The 25,353-nt window shown below is 31.6% G+C and overlaps 1 protein-coding gene across 1 annotated transcript in view; it reads left to right on the plus strand.

The window, feature by feature from the left end:
- The first annotated feature begins 487 nt into the window (after window positions 1-487).
- Window positions 488-25,353, plus strand: part of LOC124353879 (zinc finger protein 830) — a 31,700-nt gene continuing 6,834 nt past the window's right edge. The window contains exons 1-4 of the mRNA XM_046803922.1: window positions 488-707; window positions 6,716-6,933; window positions 10,238-10,485; window positions 24,349-24,518. Of these exons, the coding sequence (XP_046659878.1) occupies window positions 595-707; window positions 6,716-6,933; window positions 10,238-10,485; window positions 24,349-24,518 (749 nt within the window). The 5' untranslated portion in view covers window positions 488-594. The remainder of the gene's footprint in view (window positions 708-6,715; window positions 6,934-10,237; window positions 10,486-24,348; window positions 24,519-25,353) is intronic.

Below are 25,353 nucleotides of genomic sequence, written 5' to 3' on the forward strand. Positions count from 1 at the left end.
TACAGGAACAATCACAGGTTTAATGTGATTTACTATTAAACCTAGTTTCACTCCATCTGATGTTACTTTTGTAGAACACTCCTGTACGAAGTTTGTGAATGCCTGGTACCAATATTCACCTACTGTCCTTCTGCGTTGTCATTATCAGGGTTCAGGGTGTACATCCAAATGAAAACACAAGATATAAATACATGAGTGTCTACATAAATTGAAATGAAGAATGAAACAATTAGAAAATAACCTAAAGATAGGTTTTATTAGACACAGAAGTAAACTACAAACATCAAGCTTTAGTATTAGACAGTGATTTAATATAAACAACAAAGCAAGGAACAGCTAATAATAAATGTAAACTAGTACAATGAACACATCATCAATAGTATGCTAAATATTATATTACATATAATACCACAATAAAAAAGGAATCAGCTGCATGTTTTATAACTAGCCGGGCTATATGACAAACAGAAAGGTTAAAATGTTCTATAAAACGAAACGACGCGACACTGCGACAGGTTGGTTTCTGTTAGCACGTAGGTTTGTTTTGTGATTGAGGTTAAGTTAAATTTCAGTTGAACTTGGTGGATTAAAGCAATGGCAAATGAAAATAAGAAGAGAATAACCCAAAATGAATTGCGAAGAATTATGTCGGAACAAAAAAAGAAATTTATTTCTTCTCCAAGAAAAATAGAATCTCCGTTGGCAAAATATCCTTTATTTCAGTAACACTAATGTTAGCTATATTTCTGTTGAGGTTATATTATTTAGTTGTAATCTACTACATTTTTTGGAAAATATTTCAAACAAAACTCGTTGGCAAGAATATGATTAGACACTAGCTTTATATTATGGAATCATTTGGATATTGGGACACCTAAAACTATAAATCTAAAACCGCCCTTAAAATATTTGTGGCTGTAAATTCTTCATTATTATCAATAATGAAGGTATTAAGTAAGTATATAGGAAATAGTCTGAATTTGGCCATATACCAAAGTTGCATCAATGAACTAGGGGAATGAGGGGTTAGACTTTAATAAGTGGCCTACACTCCTTATTATTCCGTTGTTTGGGTAGGGTAGGATAAGCGGACCCGGTTTTTTATATCAAACGATATTACTTAACCATAACCATTGATATAATCAATCGATACTGATTAATTATTTTGTATTATTAACTTAAATTGTCTATATCAACAGCTGTAAACACTTTAAAATAATACGGGTAGGGTACGATAAGCGGACCCGGTTTTTATATCGAAATTGGCAAATGATATGACTTAACCCGCGGGAACTCGCGCTATTAGGTTGAACCTAACATTTTTAGCTGTTGTTAAAGAAATTTTTTTAATGATCGTTGTATAGGCCTCAGGTTATAAATATGCTATCTAGAGTATATTCGGCAGCTTTCCCTTTTTTTTAAGGTAAAGGTGGCAGGTGTGGGAAAGTCTGTGCTCATGCCTTTGTTAGTCTGGCCCTAACTATGCGAGCGACCGCATCTGTGTTAAGTCGACCCTAATGGCGCGAGTGATCACGGAACATTCCATTCTAGTTTTATTATTGACTGTGGTTTTAGTGTTTTGGTTGTGTTGGTGTTTCTGTTAGTGAATTTTCACTCGTAAGCTCAATTTCTCATATGTTTAGTGATGGAGAGAACAAATGACAATGAAATTCGGTGCTGGCTTGAAGAACATGATGTAAGTGAGGGTGATATTTCTTTTCAAGGACATTTATCAGATACCGATAATGAGAGTGAACATGACATTGATGACGTGCACACAGAACATTCTGATGACGATAGCCCTTGTTATGACACCGTTGATGAACAAATAAATATTGTACAATCAATTTCTTGTAGATGTAAACACTGTGCAACCAGGGCCTTTTACACAAAAAGGTTCTAAACAGCCAATTGAGTGGGTTTCTGCACTTTACACATTTAAAGACGGAGTTACTAACTGGAATGTTCACAAATAACGAAAAGGGCAAGACAAAATATTGTAAAGAAACTCCCTTCTGTTAATCGGTCATTTAGAGAATTGAACCACCCAGTTGATTGTTGGAAGATATTTTTCCCTAACGACATGATATCAGACATTGTACGTTATACAAACCAGCAGTTACAAGAAATGCGTCCAAATTACACAAGAGCGCGAGACTGCAACGACACTGATTTAGTAGAAGTTCAAGCATTTATTGGGCTCATATCTTATAGGAGTGAAAAAAGCTAACCACTTGAACACTTATGAACTTTGGTCCAATGATGGAACGGCACCTGAGATGTATGCAGCAACTATGTCCAAGAGACGTTTTTATACCTTTTACAGGCTATTAGATTTGACGACAAACTTACACGATCTCATGCAGCTCCAATACATGAGGTCTTTCAACGGTTTGTAAGTTTGTGTAAACTAAGTTATAATGTAGGAGAATTAGTAACTCTGGATGAAATGTTGGAAGGGTCTCGTGGCCGGTGTAAATTTCGGCAGTATATACCGAATAAGCCGGCGAGACATGGCCTCAAAATCTACGCACTTGTAGATGCAAAAACATTTTTTACTTCTAACATGAAACTCTATGGTGGAAAGCAACCCCCAGGTCACTTTGCTACATCTAACGATGCTACAAGTGTGGTTCTAAGGATGATAAAACCCATTGATAACAGTGGGATAAACGTAAATATGGACAACTATTTCACGAGTGTCTCATTATTGAATGACCTTTACACTAATCACAAAATTACTGTCATTGGTACTATTCGAAAGAATAAGCCGGAACTTCCTCAAGAACTCTTGGCCATAAAGGACAGGCAAAAGTGCAGCTCAATGTTTGCGTTTGGAAAGCCACCAAACAGGTGTACCATTGTATCCTACGTATCAAATAAGAAAACTAAAAAGAATGTTCTTCTTGCATCGACAATGGATAACGATGATGAGATTGACTCAGACACTGAAGATGCTGCAAAACCCACCATTATAACATTTTATAACATGACTAAAGGTGGGGTGGATGTGGTTGACAGACTAAAAAGCGAGTATAGTGTAACGAGAATTAGCAATAGATGGCCGTTGACTGTGTTTGGTGGACTACTCAATGTTGGGGCAATAAATGCACAAATAATATATAAGACTAATACAAGTGAGCTCAAACTGCGAAGGGTATTTTTGTCTGAAATAGCGAAAGATCTAATAAAACCACATATGACAAGACGAGGATCCATTGAAACCTTGCCTACTCACCTTCGAGGTACGATAAGACGTCTGACAGGCCAACAAACTCTTCTCGCTACAGCGAAGCCACAAGAACAGCAAGGAAGATATGCCTTCTGCCCAAAACGGAAGAATAGATTCACAATAAGAGCATGTTCATCCTGCAGCCAGAAGATATGTGGTGAACATACACAAAAAACAGTATACAGGTGCTTCCGTTGTGACGAAGAACCCGTTTCAGGCTCAGATGAGTAGGACCAGCGCACGATTGAGGTCAGACAAAGTAGTTTTTAAAATGTACTAACATTGATAGTATTGTTTTGATTTTTTTATAACTACTAATTTTTAATATGTACGTTTTAAAATGTAACAAAGTTTTTAATTTAAATATTATATATCAATTTACGTATTTGTATGAACTAAAAGAAATTGTACTTTTTGAACATTGTCATATTTATTAATTTTTATTGAGTAAATTTATGTTTAGAAATGTAATAAATGTATAAAGTTTAATATTGTATATCAGTTCATTATTTAATGCCATGAAAAAATCTCTAAATACAGTAATTTAAAACAATAATTGTATTTATAATCAATATTACACATTGTTAGGTTTGCCCTAACAACGCGAGTGATCACATAACTATCGATAGCGCGAGTTCTCGCGGGTTAATCATAACTATCGATATAATCAATTGATACTGATTAATTATTTTGAAGTATTAACTTAAATAGTCTATATCAACAGCTGTAACAACTTTTTATTAAAAAACAATTATTAAAAATGGCAGTCAATTTTAGAAAACTACAAGACATTGCTTTGAAAGATGATAAGACATAAATAAAATATATTGCTTTTGTGGCTTCAACAGGTTGGACTTGTACCGAAAACCCCATTATGTGAAATTTGTTGGAAAGAACCAACTGTAACTGTGAGAGGAGCAAATATGGCCTTCTTCAATTTTCATAATTTTTGTTATAATAATTTGTTTGATCACTATAAATATTAAATTCATATTTAAATTTAAAGCATATGATTGTTATTGAGGACTATAGATACTTTCATATCGATTGATAGTCTAGGATTTGAGATGCGAATATTAGGTATCGAAGACTACATTCTTCGATATAAAAAACGGGGTCCGCTTATCGTACTGTACCCTGTTGTTTTTATCAAATGGTGGTTTCATTTATTTATCTGGAGGAGTATTTCGATATTATAATTTATTTAACTTAGCATATGATTTCAACTGGGTAGACTTTAATAACCAGCCTACACTCGTTATTCGGTTGTTTTAACTAAATGTTCGATGTTTTTATCCGAAGGCATAATTCGATATTACAATATATTTAACTTAGCATATGATTTCACCTTATAGCAGTTTTAATGTAAACAATGAACAGCAAGAATTATCTAATATTTTGAGGCTAAAAATGGCGATGAATATGAGGAAAATATGTGAGATATTTTTCACAAGTGACTAGATTAGTTTAAGTGGCTTCAACATGTATGTTTTGCTCCTAGTAATCTATGGGGAGGATTCTTTCCTCCATTTCACAAAAGCTGTCACTCATAGCTAGTCAAGCTGGGCAAGTTGTAAATATTGTAATGTTTCTTTGATCTGTAATTCTTGGCCTTAGTTTGTTTTGTAATGTTAGTGTTAAATTTATGTTTTTAAAATTGTAATAAACGAGATTCTTCTTGTTACAGTAATTATTATTACTCTTATTGTGTAAGATTTTTTCGTATCGAAGTTGGATAATATATCGAATTGTTCGATAAAACGACTGTAACACGAGTGTAGGCCGGTTATTAAAGGCTCCCCAATGAGGGTTCACTGCGAAATTACATGTCATTTTGACGATCATTTCTTGTTTTCTGCCTCATAAGGAAGCGATGTTGGTGAGGAGCCCACTATGTCCCCATCTACTCTTGTATTGGACTATATAAGTAGATTTAGATTAGGTTATCATTAATATGTTACTGGTACCAAAGTTAGATAACCTTTACAAGCGCTCATGTGATTTGGTCTTAAATTTGGGTACTATTTTGAAGGAGGTTTTTCTTTTTTTATCAGAAGTGCAGGTGGTGCCAAAGGCTCCACTGAAGCCCACACTGGTGGCCTTCTGGCCGATCGGTACTACCTTGACCTCAGATCTGCCTTCGTAATCTGATGTCGGAAAAGTTGGTGTTTGTTAACTTTTTCTTTTTACAATATATAAGTGTGTATTTACCTACTTATATAGCCTAATAAATAGTAGATAGGAACAGAGCGGCCTCCTTGCTGATATGCTTCCTTTTGGGTGTTAGAAAACAAGATCCGATTTCCATAATCACATGTAATTTTCACATTAAGTCAAATAGTGTAGTTTTTCTAACAAGTTTTTTTAGATCCACAGTAAGAAACACTTCCATAAATAGTGAACATATAATTCAAATGAACCAAAAGTACTCATATGTGTGCAAAGCCTGTGAAATTTTTTGCAACGTCGTGGATAACTGCTAGTTAATAATATTTGTGGTGCTGTAATTCAACATTAGCAACCAATATTGGATTTTTTACAACAGTAGGGCATAGCCTGGAAGGATTTTAAAAATAAGAATAGACTTGTATGTTAACCATGGACTCTTAGAATGTCCATGTATAATTTTAGTACAATCGGTCAAGTTGTTTGTATGTGATTGAGTAACATAAATTGACACCATTTGAATTTTATATAATACAATAAATTATAGAAGTATAAACAGATATATAACTATAGAATGTGAGACTAGTGACTGATAACAGGAATTTACTTGAAAAAAATCACTTATAAAACTCAAATAGATTAATGATTGAACAAGTTAGATAGAAAATATTTCTTTCTCAAAATGCTAGTTGATCAACAAAGTATGAAATAAATAACAGAGTTTGTACTGGCAAGGATAAATCCTATCACTGCTTAGCACCTATCACATTTAACTGGTGACCATTTCCAGATAGATATTTTCACAATAATTTCTTGATAATGGAAGCAATATATAATCATCTGATACTCAAAGAGAATTAAGATACTGTAAAAAGAAAGATGTATGGTCAATTAAAAGAAAATTAGTTTAATAATGCATTATATAAAGTGTGTGTTCTTTCCAACATATTTTTACAAACTGCACCAATCTTCATTTCTAAATACTTTTGGATGTATTAATTAATAGCCAGATCTTACTCTGAGAAAGTTGTTTAGATGGTATTTTGCAAAAGATTATAGTTTTGGAACATTTATCTTGTTTCTTGGATCATGTTACAGATACAAAATCACATGTTTATTAAGGTTGTGTTATAAGATTTTAAATTTTAGAAAGCAACTGAAAATGAGTTGTAGAGACTAAGCTCAATAAAGTACTCTTTTTACTGTCTAAGCTTGAGTGCCATTATGAGGCCAACCAAGTAAGAATTTTGTTCATAAAATACTAAACTTTTTCCTCTTTAATGGAAGTTTTTATTGCTAACCTTAACTCCTCAACATGTATAAAGAGGATGGCACACTGACATGTATTGTTTGCGAGAGTATCATCCGCAGTGATGCTGTTTGGATAGTTCATCTCAACTCCAAACAACATAAAGACAATATTGCACGCAGGAAGCAGCAGTTACTCCCACCTAAACCACCACCTGAACCTCCTTTAGTTGTCTACAAGAGGCCAGCCACCCCACCACCATTTGTGCCAGCCAAGAAACTGAAAGGTAAGCTCACTCAGTGTAATATATCACTAAGCCACTACCTGATCCTCCTATAGTTGTCTACAAGAAGCCATCCATCCCCCCCTCCATTCATGCTGACCAAGAAACTGAAGGTAAGCTCACTTAATATATCACTTTAAGCCACCACCTGATCCTACTCTAGTTGTCTCAAGAAGCAACCCATCCCCCCCCCATTCATGCTGGCCAAGAAACTGAAAGGTAAGCTCATCCAGTGTAATATATCACTAAACCACCTCCTGATACTACTCTAGTTGTCTACAAGAAGCCATCCATCTCCCCCCCCCCATTCATGCTGGCCAAGAAACTGAAAGGTAAGCTCATCCAGTGTAATATATCACTAAACCACCTCCTGATACTACTCTAGTTGTCTACAAGAAGCCATCCATCTCCCCCCACCATTCATGCTAGCCAAGAAACTGAAAGGTAAGCTCATCCAGTGTAATATATCACTAGGCTAGGATAGTAAATAAAAAATATCCAATAAGGTAATCAAATCAATACAAGGTATGTTTTTGATGTAAATATTGTTTTGAAATTATCTCCTAGAGTTGCTTGTGAGATATTTTGGGCAGGTGTGACTGTGTGACACCTTACTAATAGAAAAACATATATATATATATATATATATATATATATATATATATATATATATATATATTATGGAGGAAATGTGATAGGTTATGCCATTTTCAAGATTATGAGTATTTAGAAAGCCTCCATTAATTGAGGATCCTGAGATTGTGAAATACATGCAATGATACATTTTGTTTAGCACTACAGACTAAACACATTTATAGCTAATATTAATCATTTATTCTAAGATAAGTGAAGTTCATAGAGGAAATGTTGTGATCAATGTAATAGTCTGTAAATGTGTAGTTTTAAAAATAAACTTACAAACATTCATGAAAAACAAAGTGGGTTATCTTCAGCCATGGACAAAAGTAAATACAACTCACATGGGTAATGAATATCAATATCTCCTTAAGCCATTTGATTGCAACAATGACTATCAGTGGCGTAGACAGTGTTTTGATCACACAAAAGAAGGCCAAAGGAGAATTTTAGATGGGAATGATCCCAGAGCTCACTGCAGGCCTATATTTGTAAAATTAAAAATATTAACAGTGGTAAATCTTTACATACTTTTTGCTTTGTTGCATGTTAAGAAAAATTTTAGCAGCTTCACGCTTAACAAGCATGCACATAATTATATTACTAGAAATAGAGATTTAATTAATAGACCATACATAAAATTGAGTAAGATCTTGTCTTCCTATGAGTTTGTTGGTATATCGCTTTTTAACAAACTACATTTAAATGCTCAGAATGTCAGTATAAAACGATTTAAGAAAGTCATGCATGACTGGCTTATTGAAAAACCTTTTTACAAACTCGATTAATTTTACAGTTCTGACACTAGCATGTTAATGTTTGAGGAGTTATAAGTTACATGTGTATTTTAATTTTTACCTAAACTATAGCTTATTTTTGATCATTTTATGCCCATGTTACTATTTTAAAAGTATCATATTTCCATGTTATGTTGAAAATAATGTCTTGCACTGGGTTGCATGTTTTGTTTTTTTACATTGTTACTAGTTTCCATAACTTTTTAACTTTATATCTATTTAAAAAACACTTTATAACTTATTAACTATTGATTTTAGCTATCGTATTGATTCAACGGTATTGCCCGTGATTTAACTATGCGTTTACTTTACGATTGATTACCATTGTTTATATGTAATGTATATATTGAATGTAATTCTTGATCTGTTTTAACTTTCAAATTGTAGTTGCATCATATTGTGACGAGATCCATTGCATGTAAATGTTTAAAGATCAATAAAGATATCTATCTATCTATCAATTGGTTTGTGCATTTGAAGACACATCTGGGTGGTCATTATTGTACTATTTGGAGACCTGATACTGTGACATTACAAAACCCATCTGATTGCACCACTTCATCCCAAGTATGCACTCGGCCTCATAACCCTTTGCAGCTTGATAACTGCCGTACTTTCCAGAGAACATTTTGCTATTTAAAGAGTAGTTTTTTCATTAAAGTAAGTTATATTTTCTTTTCTTTATTCCTATTCAGTTTTGAAGTGATATAATATACTTAGTACACTATGGTGTGCTGACCTAGTGAATATGGATGGTGTTTATAGTTTTACAAGTACACAGAATTTTTTTACCAAATGAAATATATTTTTTGGATTAGCAACGTAATTTATAAATTCTTTGAAATAAGATTGTTGAATAAATTTCCTGACTGTGTATGCAATAAATTGGCTGCATAAAAAATTAAAAACTAGTTAAAAAAATTTTTAGTTTCAAAAGTATTTGACTTATTTCATGAATTTATAGATCAAAGCAACTTCCTCATCAAAAATTGACAGGAAAATATATTGTGTATTTATTTCTATTTCAAATGTTTACTGTAGATAAGTATAAAAAACATTAATATAATTTTAATTTTAAAATAAAATAAAATATATTAGATCTCATGTAGCTATTACATCACAGAAGTTGGATTTGTTTTATAACATAATTATAACTACTCGTAATATTACTGTAAATCTGTAATTTATTATTTATATTGTATTTCTACACAATAGTTGTATTATTTTAGCAAATAAATTATTATTATGCTACCGTTGGCTTTGCCAATAAAATGTAAGGTGAGAAGTAAGCATGTTTAATCCTTACAACAAGATCTAGTAAGGATTTATAGTATCCATTATTTGGTGAGTTGATTGCTTTAACAGAAAGCTTTACATTTATTTTTGAAATTCACAATCTCACAAATGTTAGATTAAAAAAACTTGTCCTAATTTGAACGGGGATTACGTTAAAAAAATAGCCTGAGTGTAACTTTTAAATGTATATAATAAAATGTTCCTATTTCAGTTGATCATACACTTTTACACGAGTTTTCATACACTTCTAAAGAATTTTGTCATAAATTTCTTCAAGTGGAACTGCCGAGCTGTAGAAAAGTAGTAGTATCCATGTTGAAGTACATCCACGTACATAGTAGGTATCATCTCATGTGTGCGTGTAGATGTTTGGTGAGTTGAATGGATCTGTATTGTGAGTAACAGTACACCTTTCTAATATTCCTTTCTTCTCATCCATTTGCTGGTTTACTTTGGATTATGTTGTTGACAAATTCAAAACATAAAACACAAACAGAGATCTGATATTGGATAATGAAGCCAATAGGGATATGAAACGCAAGGTACATAAAACAATTTCATTATTAAAATGATTTCAGGAATTTTAAAGAATGCACCAGCGCCTAAACTGCCGGAAGGGTTTTTTGAGAGTGAGATCAAAAGTCAGTCAAAGACAGAAGCTGTGAAGGAGATAACTTCAGATGGTAATGCAGGCTTTTCTCCGGAAATGGCACCAAAGCCCCTAGAAGCTATGGAAACAGAAGAGGAGACAGACGAAGAGGCAACAGGGCAGTCCAAAGATCCTCTTCCTGAAGGATTCTTTGATGATCCAGTTATGGATGCAAAGGTGAGAAATGTTGTAGGTAGTACAATTTTCTATGTACTCTCGGCAGTAGTTCGAGTCATATAAGATCTTTCAATTATTATCTAGGATGGTATTTACAATTCAACTCCCAATTACTCATTTTTTATCTTATTTTGGAGTTTTATAAGGTAAAGTATACAATTATAAAAGTACTTTTATTGTTATAGAATTATTTATTCCATCATGTTGTAAATACTGGTCATACACCATATACTTTATGGAAGCTATTTTGTAATGTGGTTGTTTACATCATTGGGTAAAGCATGCAATATTAGGGACAATATTATTATTATTATTTGATAATTTCCAATTATGAAAGTCTGCATTACCAAGACCACAGTGTAAAAGTTGTTATTTTTTCATCCCATACATTGAATAAGAAGCGTATTGTGATGGTACAGATAATTATTTTTGTGGAAATTACCCTTTTGGAGTATTTTTGTGACATAAAAATTTGATTTCATGGGGAATTTAGCTTTTTGTATGTTTCTGATTGTCTCATTCTTCATCTGTAGTCACTGCTAGTTTTTATTTTATACCTTTTAAGGTCTTCTTATTGTAATGCACGGCTTACTGCCTTGTACTGAAGTCCCAAAGTGTCTTTTGTGCACCCCGTAAGTATAGTATGAAGCCTATCAGTTTACAATTTCAGCAGTGTCACAATGACCAATCATGTCCTCGTAGGGAAATTCACTACACCTGTCCAAAATTTCAAAGATGGTTCAATGCTCCCTTACTATCGCAGTTAAGAAGCTGGTGTTTACAGTTTCCTCCTGCTCATTACATAATTTACAGAGCATATCGTCCCTAAAATTGTTGACTATGAAGTTGTTTCCTCAGATGCACATGTATAGTGATCAGACCCATAACATATTACGAGGCAGCTATCTACATGAGGAGAGAAAATGAGATGCTACTTCGTGAGAAGGTATGAGTAGTAGTAGATAGTAATATGGGGTTTCTAGACCACTTTCGGAGCCAACCAAAAAGCAATGTAAAATCTTGTTCAATGTACCATAAAGGAAGCTGAGAAACAACACAGCAAACCTCAATGAAAAATTAACCGAATCTACATCCGTTCGTCTCCAAAAGCAATCTAGAAACCCCATATTACTAATCTACTGTGAACCATAAACGAATCTGTAAACCACGAATGAAAAATAACCGAATCTATAGCTGTTTGCTTCTACTTTCTTAAGCTGTTTTAATGTAAAATCTCCTTAGAATCAATGTAAAATATTGGAAATGTTGTCAAATCTGCTACGAATAAACGAAGAATCTTCGAAATCTTAATAAAATTTAATCAATTTAAAAGTTTTTTACTAAAAACATACTTTAATAAAAAAATTGTTTCTGCTAAATGGCAAATATGAACTCACCAAGCTCTCTAAAATTTCTAGCGTTTAAACAGTGCAAAAAAGATGAATTCAACGAATTACCAAAACATTTTATAGAACAGTTGATACCGTCTTCGACACTTTCCGATACAGAATTCATTAAACTTGTAAATTCTTTTGCAGAAAGAACGTATGATGGAGGGCTGTTTTTTCATCATAAAGCACGAAATGTATTGGATTGTTTATTTAACTTAATTACGAAAGATATTGAAAATAAATTAAAAAAGAAACAAACAGAGAGTTTTCATCGATATTTTATGGAATTTTTTAAATATTATACGTTTTTCGAATACAATCAAGACTTACTTGTTGAATTTCTTAGGATTTTTTGTGAGTATCAAGATTTATCAACAAAATTCATTAAAGAGCACTATCAGATTTTTCTTATAAAATATCACTATATTTTGCGTGAAACAAAAGGTATTACTATAGATAATATTCCATGTGATTCTTATGAAGAGAGACACAAACTATGGTTATCAAAAGAGTACTATGAATTGGGGAACGAATGATAATCTTCAAAAGCAATCTGCATTACCGAGGTGTACTACTACAGACCGACCATCACGATAAGCTCTTTGCCCCGCGTCATATCACGCCGTGAGAGGCACAATCATTGGTTTACAATCACCATTTAGATAAATAAATTTTTCTATATAAATGGAGCGTCCATTCTGCACGCTCCAGAATGTCCGTTCTGCAAAAAAGAAATTTTAAGAAAAAACTATGATCGCCATTATAATTCTAAAAGTCATGAAAACAAGCAAATTTACAATAATGAACTAAATTATTTAAGACAATGGGCTAGAGAAAATTAAATTACCGATCACGAAAACATGAATAATATTGAGAAATTACGAGAATTAAAGAGAAATTTCAAAGTTGAAAAGAAAAATCTCGACCTATTTAATGATGAAAAAATTCATTCAATAGCTGAAAAGTTAGCTATCGGTACTAACGATAAAACCAAGTCTGAAATCATTGAAAACATTGATAAAACTCTTAACGAAAAACCTGAAAATATCATAGATGTTGAAGTTTTATCCTCTATGCAAGGTCTTTTCAAGCAATACATTTTAACGAATTTGAGCAATAATTTTATGTCAATTTACAAATATCTTTCAATTATGCGCCCAGAAATTAAAAGTTTAAAGGAAAAATTTCAAGACACTGTGAAAAATAGTAAAGGATATCTCTCTTTGGAATGCGAATACGAAAGAACTTTAGTGAACGGTGAACCACAAACTTGCCCAATGTATTTTACTATGAATGCAGACGAGATCTTTGACGTAAACGACTTTATTTCTAAACAATTTAATAAATTATCACATCGAGAACAGACAAATCATCCAAATAGGGGTTCAGGATGGACATTTAAAAGCTGCAAACAACTAGTTTTGAGCCTTAACAAACATGAAATGATGAATGCCGGATCATATATCGATTTGCCAAAGAAAATCAAAGATAAAAAAGCTTGTATAAATATCAAAAATAAAGATGATTATTGCTTTATTTATTCTATCCGATGTGCTATTGAAAGACCCGAGACACATGTTGACAGAGCAAAGCAATACGAGAAATTTGTAAATGACGAAATATTTTCGGAATTTGAGTATCCAATGTCTTTAAAGGATATACAATTATTTGAAAAACGAAGCCATAATTCCAAGTACAAATATCCAAAAATGTCTATAAATATCTATACTTATGATGAAAAACTACATATTGTTCCGTTACAAATTTCCGAAGTTTATGATGCCGAGTTAGAAATCGATTTATTGTATGTTAAACAAGAAGACAAATCTCATTATGTTTTGATAACCGATTTAAATAAGCTCGTGAGTTCTCAGTTATCCAAGCATAAAGAAAGAAAATTTCTTTGTAGAAGATGTTTAAGCCATTTCTACAAATCTGGAGATTTAACAGATCATTTAGAAATTTGCAAGCAACATGAAGTTTGTAAGCCAATTATGCCATTTTCAGGTCAAACAACTAAATTTACTAATTATCAAAAGAAGTTTAGCCATCCGTACGTAATTTATATGGACTTTGAGAGCATATTAGAAAAAATTCCGACATGCAAGAACAATCCACAAAGATCGACTACAACCAAGATTCAGAAGCACATTCCTTATAGTTTTACTCTATATTTAGTGTTGAATGTGACCAATCGCATGTATAAACCGATATGTTATCGAGCCAAAAATGAAGAAGATTTGCCAAATGTTCCAAAACAATTGTTTGAAGAGCTCAATAAATTATCGAAATACATAGCGAAAAAATATAATTCAAAGAATATGAAACCTATGAAACTAACTGAAGAAGAAGAAATTTTGTATCAAAATTCAAACGTTTGTCATATCTGTGAAACAGAAGGTTTTGATGGTGAAAAAAGATTAAAAGTAAGAGATCATTGTCATTTAATAGGTAAATTTCGAGGCGCAGCTCATTCATGTTGCAATCTGAATTTGAAGTTTCCCCAGAACATCCCAGTTTTCTGTCACAATATGTCAAATTACGATACTCATTTGTACATAAAGGAATTGGCTAGACAATATGGAAATGTTGATTTGATCGCAAATACCGATGAACGATACATAAATTATTCTGTAAATTCTGGATATGGCTATGAGTTTGACAATGATAAGCCTAGAAAGTTTGTTAAGTTTTCTTTCGTAGACACATTTAGATTCATGGCATCGTCTATTGAAAAGTTAGCTAAAAACCTCAAGAAAGAAGACTTCAAACATACAAATCATTTTATACAAGATGGACGAATATTGAACGCAATTCTAGAAAGACAACCAAATGACGAAGAAGAAATCTTTAAAATTCTATCTGGAAAAGGCATATTTCCTTACGAATTTATCGATAGTATTGAAAAACTTGATTACACAGAAGAGCTGAAAATTGAAGATTTCTATTCACTTTTGACAGATGAGAGTATATCTGTGAAAGATTTTCAACATTACTTGAGCGTTTGGAACAAATTAAAAGATAAAAATCTTGGAAATTACTCTGATTTGTACAATATCCAAGATGTACTATTGCTCGCTGATATATTTGAAAATTTCAGAAACATTTGTCTAAATTGTTACAAACTTGATCCAGCACATTATCTAACAGCTCCAAGCCTCACATGGGATGCTATGTTAAAATTAACGAAAATAGAATTACAATTGATTAGTGATTATAATATGTATTTGATGATTGAAAAAGGTATTCGTGGAGGTATTTCTCAATGTATTAAACGATATGTTAAAGCAAATAACAAATATTTGAAAGATTTCGATAAGACAAAACCTGAAAATTATCTGTTGTATGTCGATGCCAATAATCTTTATGGTTATGGTCTTATGCAAAATTTACCATATGGTGATATTAAGTGGATGGATTTGAAAACTTACACAACAGCAGAATGGCAAGAAACAATTTTAGAACTCACTGGAGAAGAAGATTATGGCTATATTCTCGAAGTTGATCTAGGATATCCAACAAATTTACACGAACATCACAAGGATTTACCTCTTGCTCCCGAACATTATAAAAACAAACTTTGCACAACTTTACTGGATAAAACTGAATACGTTGTTCATTCAAGAAATTTGAAATTTTACCTCGAACAAGGGATGGTGTTGAAACATGTGAATAGGGTTATTGCATTCGATCAGAAGCCTTTTATGAAAATGTACATTGATTTTAACACAAACATGAGAACCAAAGCTACAAGTGACTTTGAGAAAGATTTTTACAAGCTCATGAACAACTCTGTTTTTGGAAAATCTATGGAAAATGTGCGAAATAGATGTGATATCAAACTAGGAAATGAAGAATTTTCAATGAAACAGGCCAAGAAAACGAACTTCAAATGTTTCAATATCTTTGACGATAACTGTATAGCGAGTCACATGTACAAACAAAAGGTTAAATTTAACAAACCGATCTACATAGGATTTTCAGTTCTTGACCTATCAAAATTGTTAATGTATGAGTTTTATTACGATAAACTAAAGAAGTTTGACCCAGATTTGAATCTGTGTTACATAGATACAGACAGTTATTTCCTAGAATTGAAACGAGATCCTTTTAAAATTATTAAAGAAAATATAGATGACTTTGATACGAGCGATTATCCAAAAGATCATGAATGTTTCACTACTAAAAATAAGAAGGTAATAGGGAAATTCAAAGATGAGTTAAATAGCGGAGTTTTAGAAGAATTTTGTGGATGAATTTTAGGAGATGTTTGTTCGAAGATAAAGAAGAATTTAGGGAGATGACAGTAATCAAAAGCTATAAACATGAGTTGTACACCGTCACTATAAACAAGTTAGCACTGAACGCTAAAGATGATAAGAGAATTGTCCTAGAAAATAAGATCGATACAGTACCGTATGGATATAAAGGCGAAATTAAAACAGATATTTTAGAAGAGTTAAACAAAGTTGGAAACTTTGATATATAAATGGAAGATGATTTAATTCACTGAAACAAATGTAAGAAAAAAACGAAAAATATAGATTCTAAAATTGTTCAAACTCAAAACGGATTGTATAGAATTGCAGCAAAATGTTCAAAATGTAAGACAAATAAGAGTAAATTTATAAAGAATCCTTATGAAAAACAAGTAAAGAAAGAATTGAAGAATAAAGAAGAGATAGAAATTGAAGCTAGAGAAATTCATGCACCAGTACGAAAAAAGATTAAAAAGAGAAAAATTATAACATTAGGAATTGACGATTTATGGGCAGCAGATTTAGTTATAATGTCTAACTATTCAGATCAAAATGATGGATTTAAGTATATGTTAAATGTTATTGATACTTTCTCAAAATATGCTTGGTCAAGAGCTATCAAAAGAAAAAACGGCAAGGATGTTTCAAAAGCTTTCGAAGATATAGTAAAAGATGCCATAAGGATCAATCACAAACCTCCTAACCTACTTCATACAGATAAGAGTTTAGTGTTTAAAAATAAAGAATTTAATGATGTTTTGAGAAAATACAACATTAAGATTTATCATACTGAAAACGAAGAGAAATCAAGTATTGTAGAGAGATATAACAGAACTCAAAATGAGAGAATGAAAGTAATTTTTGAGATTAATAAAAACTTTAAATGGATCGATATTCTTCAAAAAATCGGGAATTGGAAGAAATCTGCAAAAATATTAAACATTTTAGAGGAATCTTCATGAGAGATACATTACCTGAAAAAGTTAAGGAACTTGAGTGTGGAATTGTGAATTTAGACTCGATTATGGGAAGTGGAACGCATTGGGTTTGTTATTATAAAAATGATAAGAATGCATGTTATTTTGATTCGTATGGAAGAATTGAGGACAAACCACCGAGAGAATTGATCCAATATTTGAAAAAAATCAAGCGTCTACTACAATGATTCTCAGATTCAAGATTATAGAGATCCACCAATTTGTGGTCATTTATGTGTTTTTGTTTTGAATGAACTGAGTGATGGTAAAGATTTTAAAGAAGTTGTCAACAAATTATTACTTAATAAATATGGATTCACAAAATATTTTTGATGTATTTGGAACACAAATTAAAACAGAAAGTATTCAAAATGTAGATAATAGTTTGAATTTTGATAGTTTGAGAAATGAATTTGATAACAAGTTAGAAAATTTATTACAAAACCTTCCAGATTCAGATATGTTTGCTGTCGAGATTGAAGATTTTAAAGCAGAATATGATAACAAACTTGCAAATTTCATAAGTTCAAGTGAAGTTGCTGATAAAATAAAAACATTGAAAAAAGAATTTGAAGATGGCGCAAAAAAAATATTTACCAATTTAATGTCTCATATCGAAAAAGCTGATAAAATTACTGAAGCGATCAAAGTTGAAAAGAATTATGTTAGTTTGGCTAATAAAAAAAGAAATGTCGGTTTTCGACCTGGTATTGACAAACATGATGTTGTTGTTAAAGAACAAATTTTAAAACCTCTAAAATTATCAGAAAACATCGATATTGTTGATTTACATGATCCGAATGTTAAAAATGCCTTAGATTTTAAAGGAAAAAGACTTAGCAGCGTTAGTAAGGGAATTTATCCGTTTGATGTTGTTGTAATGATTCAATTAGAAGATCATATTAAAATGTTTAATGAACTAAACAAAAATTACGAGAATCATAAACAGCATGTTAAAGATTTTACAACAGAAGTCTATGAAAAGTTAGAAGCCAGAAATAGAAGATCAGTAGACGATGTTGGTGAATTACTTGATAAAGTAAATAAACTAGAAGAAAACTTTAATAAATTTAAAGAAGATGTTAATAAATCTTTTGAAAACATTGATAACAGATTTAATAGATTAGGTGGTTATGATGATTCATTTTAAATTATTCCTTTATAAATGGCACTCATATTGTGTGAGGTGTAAGGCAAAAACTGCAACAAATGATATAAAATACTATGCAAATATCAATGGAGTTAAAAGAGTTTCTGGAAAATGTGCTGAATGTAACGCTAAAAAGAGCCAATTTATAAAAACTTGATTTTGAAATTTTTTCCTAATAAATAGAGATGGTGGGACATTACAGTGCTTTCGATCTTTTTATAATGCAACACGAAAGAGATTTGAAAAAAGAACATTGGGATGATATTTCTCAAAAATATGAATTATCCAAAGATATGATGAGATTATACGTAAACAAATTGAATTGGTATAACATTGCTAAATATCAAACTTTATCATCAGAGTTCATTCAAGAAAATATACATTATCAATTAAAAGATCATATGTCTGTTCTTTGTCTCTATCAACACTTGAGTATAAAGTTTTTGGATGAAAATAAAGATTCAGTTGATTGGAATAATATTATAGATAGTGGTTACTATCCTGTGCAGATTTTATTGAAATATGTGGCCGAAATTGCAAAATTTAAGGAAGAGAATCCTGAATATGACGAAGTAGATCATTAAAAAATGACTAAAATCTTTTCTTATCGACTTATACATGATTAAAATTTTCGTAAAAGAATTTTGAAATTTTTTCTATATAAATGGCGGACTACAGAAAGTATGCTAGTGATATTGAAAGGGCGGAGTTTAAAAATTTCTATCCAATTAGTAAACAACATTTGAATGAACCGAATAAAAGAACTGAGTTTAATATTGATTTTGGAGATAATTTTTGCTCGTCTAACTTCCAGTTTTATATTTCTGGAACTTTAACAAAACAAGATGGTCAAGCATATCTTGGAACTGATAATGTTAGATTAATCGATAATTTTATACCGTTTTTATTTTCTAAGATTGAAGTAAGAAAACACAATAAATTGATAGAAGAAGTCGAAAACTGTGGCCAATTAATCACAATTAAAGGAACTATTTCATATTCAAAAAGTGATGTTATTTCTCAAACTTCTAATGGCTTTGAATCAGATTTTAAATTTGGTGTTTTTGAAGCAGCTGGAAATTTATCTCATTTTGGATTAGGATTTTTTGAAAATGTTACTATTCCGATCTATAAAGGAGGATTTTATCTAAGTTTTATAAGAGCAGAAGACGATGATGTGATTCTGAAGACTGCAACTGGAAATGTTATGCCTGTTGATGGAAAAATAACAATTACAGATTTTTTTATTAGAGTTCCAATGATTGATTATAAAACCACGAGTAAAATTAGGTTGATTGATGAAATTACAAAAAGTCAAAACATTATGTTTAATTTTCTAGATTGGCAATGTATTGAACAAAAAGGTATTAGCCTACTGGAACAACTTATTCGTTCGATATTACAAATATTTATAGAAATATCTTCAATCCCAAGTTTGTTATTATAGGTTTTCAAACAGATAGACAGAATAATCAAGAAAAAAATCCTTCAAAGTTCGATAGTTTGAATGTAAAAAATATCAGAGTAAAATTGAACGGTTCTTATTATCCATATGAATTACAAAATTTAAACATTTCAGGAGGTCTTTTCAGAATCATGTATCAGATGTATCAAGATTTTAAGAAAGTTTACTGTAATAATAAGGAAATGTATTACAATCCTAAAGAATTTTTAGCGAATAGACCTATTTATGTCATTGATACAACAAAGAGTTTGACAAATATTTCTGGTTCAAAGAACGATATAATTATCAATATGGATTTTCAAAATGCTGTTACAAACGTGATTTGTTATGGTTTCTGAGAAATTTTTAGCCTATGATGTGATTAAGAACGATATTAGAGAAATTCAGTAAAAATCGCGTTATTTTCACTATTATTCATCAGATAATTTTAAAACTTTACAGAATTGTTAAAGACATTGATAAAAGTATTTATTTTAAATTGCATTAAAAAACTTTAAAAAATAGGGATGATATTAGGAAAAAACTATTTCAAGGTCATGGACCGGAAGTGATGATTTTCATCAAAAAAGCTCCAATAGTTCTCGAGATATAAGAGTTTAAAGATAAGGGATGATTGGGGTAGATTTTGAAAATTTTGTTATTTTCATGAAATTTTAAGTTGAACTCGCTTGTTTTTGAAGTTTCAGATTTTTCTGATAATTTTTTAAATTTTTTTATGAATATTAAGAAATAGGGGATGATTTCACCCTTATGAATAAGTTAAGTCGAAAGAGTTAAGTATTTACTATATGTGTACCAAATTTCATTAAAATCGGTTGAGTGGTTTTTGAGTTATGAATTATGAAAGACATTTATAAACTAGCGCTCCTAGTTGAACAACTTATATAGCAGAGATTTTGCTTATAGACTTTGAGACTCTCCGTAGCTCAGTTGGTAAGACGCTTGCCTTCTAAGCCTGAGGTTCTGGGTTCAAATCCTAGAGCTTCAGGCGCGCTTTTTATTGAGGAAGACATGGTTGTCGTTCTGTGGTTGGGGACAAGTCTTTACACGAGTGGCCATAGTGTAATGACTATAGAACAAGCCGAGTAATGACAACTGTGGTTGGCGCGCCATTTGCTTCCTCACCTTTCCACTTCATTCCTTAATTCCTTCTCTTCCTTAATTCGTTCATTACATTCATCATTCACATCGTTCATTAATACAACATTACACTTACAAAACACCTGACACAAATTCCCTAATTGTATCTCTCCATCAACTTCTACACAGTAGTTACCAAAGAAAATTGAGACTTGGGAACGAAAAAAATCCAGAGTCTAAGACCCGAATTACAGCTCCTAGCCATTAACTTGGTTGGACAGTAGCAGTGCAGGGCCAAGTCTCTAAACAATAAACACCGTAGAAGTTGAATGTGATGTGATTCCCCATAGCGTAAACACGCACACTAACAACACTACACCAAAGACACAATCATTCAGTTTGTCTTTAACAATAATTGATGATGTTCATATTATTCTCTTTCATTCCTTCTAAAACTTCAAAAATATACTCTTTCGCTGATGAAAAATCTCGATTTTTTTCCGGAATAATCTTTGTAATCATAGACAAAATATCCTAAATAGTTGAATAATAAAATAAAATAATTTCTTTTTATCTCTGTTGTAGAAAGTAAACACAAATATTTGCGCTGAAAAATTTATATCTCGGCAGAGTTAGTTCCATAATCTCCATTTATAACAAAAAATCTTTTTGTTTAAATGGAAGCGTATAATACCAACTGTTACAAGTGTTATAATAGAGGAGAAATTATTGATAAAAGATATTTAGTTTGTAGAGGTTGTAATTTAATTTTGTACGAAAGACCTAAACCTAAGAAATTTCAAAATAAACTAACACATTTGAATAACCTGCTTAGAAAATTACAATATGGAGACAAGAAGCAAACACAATTTGTTACAGAATTTAGAAAACAGAATAAAAATTTTTACTTATCTCTTAGAACCATTGACAAAATTATTTTCCTTTTCAAAGAATACATTAGGTTTGTGGGTATTGATACACACGTTTATTATGAAAAGATATTACCTGTATTTTTTCATTATCTGGATGTTGAATTTGTCTACGATTTTAAGCCAGAAATCCTCGATGATTTTATAGTACACTTGGAAAAGATAAATAATGAACCTCGTCAAACAATGAAGATGTTGGCAATTCCCTCGACTTCTCGAGTGATTGTTAGCAAATTTAATTTTTTCCGTCTTTAAATTTTTTCTATCTAAATGGAGTTCTTGAAAGAGTTGAACGCGGTTGGTGAATTCAAGTTTCAAGAATATAAGAAGTTGAATGAATTAGAAGAAAATAAGAAGTATAAAATGATGAATTTGGAGAAAATAAAAGATAAATTCGGGTTTACAATAATTGCCGAATTGGAAGATTATAAAGTAAACTTACCGAACAGACTTTTGACTGTTTTGGATGAAAAAAAGATTAAAGAATTGAATAAACATGATAAATTACACTTGATTGTTATTGGAAAGAAGACTATTAAAGATAAAGACTGTGTTACTATCAATTTTGTAGAATAGAAGATTATCATTCGTTCCCCAATTCATAGTACTCTTTTGATAACCATAGTTTGTGTCTCTCTTCATAAGAATCACATGGAATATTATCTATAGTAATACCTTTTGTTTCACGCAAAATATAGTGATATTTTATAAGAAAAATCTGATAGTGCTCTTTAATGAATTTTGTTGATAAATCTTGATACTCACAAAAAATCCTAAGGAATTCAACAAGTAAGTCTTGATTATATTCGAAAAACTTATAATATTTAAAAAATTCCATAAAATATCGATGAAAACTCTCTGTTTGTTTCTTTTTTAATTTCTTTTCAATATCTTTCGTAATTAAGTTAAATAAACAATCCAATACATTTCGTGCTTTATGATGAAAAAACAGCCCTCCATCATACGTTCTTTCTGCAAAAGAATTTACAAGTTCAATGAATTCTGTATCGGAAAGTGTCGAAGACGGTATCAACTGTTCTATAAAATGTTTTGGTAATTCGTTGAATTTATCTTTGTTGCACTGTTTAAACGCTAGAAATTTTAGAGAGCTTGGTGAGTTCATATTTGCCATTTAGCAGAAACAATTTTTTATTAAAGTATGTTTTTAGTAAAAAACTTTTAAATTGATTAAATTTTATTAAGATTTCGAAGATTCTTCGTTTATTTGTAGCAGATTTGACAACATTTCCAATATTTTACATTGATTCTAAGGAGATTTTACATTAAAACAGCTTAAGAAAGTAGAAGCAAACAGCTATAGATTCGGTTATTTTTCATTCGTGGTTTACAGATTCGTTTATGGTTCACAGTAGATAGTAATATGGGATTTCTAGATTGCTTTTGGAGACGAACGGATGTAGATTCGGTTAATTTTTCATTGAGGTTTGCTGTGTTGTTTCTCAGCTTCCTTTATGGTACATTGAACAAGATTTTACATTGCTTTTCGGTTGGCTCCGAAAGTGGTCTAGAAACCCCATATTACTATCTACTAGTAGTACCTGTATACTCATCTTTAAACGAGGCTTCCACCTTCATATATGTTAAGTGTGAATTCATCTTAATACAACACTTCATACCTTCAAATTCCAATTTCTTATTCATATTATTCGCTATATCCTGATTTATCCTCTCACTATCAGGAACCTAACTAATAGATACATAATTTATTCTGTCAAGGGAAGAAACAACCTAATAGCAATCCCAGACAAATTTTGTGTTAAACACACAAGAGTCAAACACCTTGGAGCTGCCTGTCTATCGGTAAAAATACTAATATTCTTGCTCTTGTACTACAGACAAAGATTCTCATGAGCACATTCCATAATGGCAGTGACTTTCGCCTGAAAGACTGTGGGGTAAGGATCCTTAGGGTCTCTGTATTGCCTCACCTCTGCAATTCCAGGACCTGTGCCACTTTCTGCCTTAGAGCCATCAGTAAACTATTCAAGATCCACTGGCGTAAGAGGTTTCCTTCCCTTAATGTCAATATCAGTCAATGCTATTCCTCTTTTTTGTTATGAACTAAACTGTTTTCTGACAATAAATGTTATTTTATATGTTCCTACACAGTTTGTTTTGTGATGGCTTATAAGTAGTTTCACCTGGCTTTATCTTTTTGAATAAAAAGATAAAAATATGTATTTGTTACATGATAGTTACATTTATATTATTTCTGTTTCTAAGAAATGCAATGTTTTTGTGCATATAAAAAAAACAATTAAATTATTCATCTAAGAAGGAAATAAAGCAAACTCTCTATAACTTTGGCACTAAGGAAACATTAACCATTCCAACTGTCACCCTGTGTGGTTATCAAGACCTATCAACCGAGTTTTCCCCTTAACTCAATATATTGACTATCGTTTGCAGTTAATGCCACTTGTAGACATCTGTTGGGTTTCTTGGGTGTAAATGAGATCAGGTTTTACATTAAACAGTTTGATTTAGATAAATCCATCTAGAATGAAAGTTGATTACTCTAGTATAAATCAAATCTAAGTTGTAAAATGTAGTGTTAAAAGCACTGTAATAATCTGTAAGTTCATCCACAGGCACGGAACGTAGAATACAAAGACCCTATACAGGAAGAGTGGGAGAGGTTTCAGAAAGAGATCAAGGAACAGACGACTGTCTCCACACAGATTATAGAGGGGGACACAGAAGAGGCTACAACAGAACGGCAGATACACGAACTGGATGAACAGCTCAGTAACTGGTCCAGGTGAGGAAACATTGTTCTCCTTTTTAGCCTTATACTTGCTCATATTCGAGGGCTTCAGATTTGTGTGAAAATCATATAAAACAAAATAGGACAAAGGTGTACAATACTGACAAAAAGTGTGAAAACCTCTTACCACTGGCCACTAGCTTTCTCAAACCATGTCTTGATATCTGCGAGTCACTGTCGTAATCCATTGTAATTCTATAGTACGAGACATATCAATGCAAGCCTGAGTCATGGTGTGGTGTTATCAGCTGTAACAGATGAATAACTAGAGATGGGATAATTGATTGAATTCAACAATTGAGCTATCGTTACTGCTCATCTTTACTTCTCATCTAAATTCCTCAATCCTTTACCTTCACGATTTAAATTAATATGTGTTTACACTACAACACATTACGTGAGCAAAAATTAATAATAATAATTTTAAAACATGCTAAATATCTGGTGTTGAAGTGAGATGTCGTCACGTAGCCACATACTGAGGATCAGCTGATATGAAAATGTGGCACGATGCAGGGTGAGGGAGGAAGTGGGGTGCAGTAACTACCCACATCAGGCTTGCAATGATGTGTCTCGGACTATAGAGATATAGAATTTTGGTTGTTTCTTGGAACATAAAGTGTGTCCATAACTTTAAAATAAATTTAAAACAATTTAAATTAAGTACGAGTTGAGCATAATAAAACTTTCTTGATTTAAATAAATTATTTCAGACAAAAGGTGTATCTCAATTTTTGGTTATAATTTAAATTAAATTTTATACATGTATGCATGAAAAGTCAATGTAATAAGGGGAAAATTAATCTATTTCAGATTCTTTTTTCTCTTT

This window comes from Homalodisca vitripennis, chromosome 2 (assembly GCF_021130785.1).
Source record: "Homalodisca vitripennis isolate AUS2020 chromosome 2, UT_GWSS_2.1, whole genome shotgun sequence".
Taxonomy (NCBI): Eukaryota; Metazoa; Arthropoda; class Insecta; order Hemiptera; family Cicadellidae; genus Homalodisca; species Homalodisca vitripennis.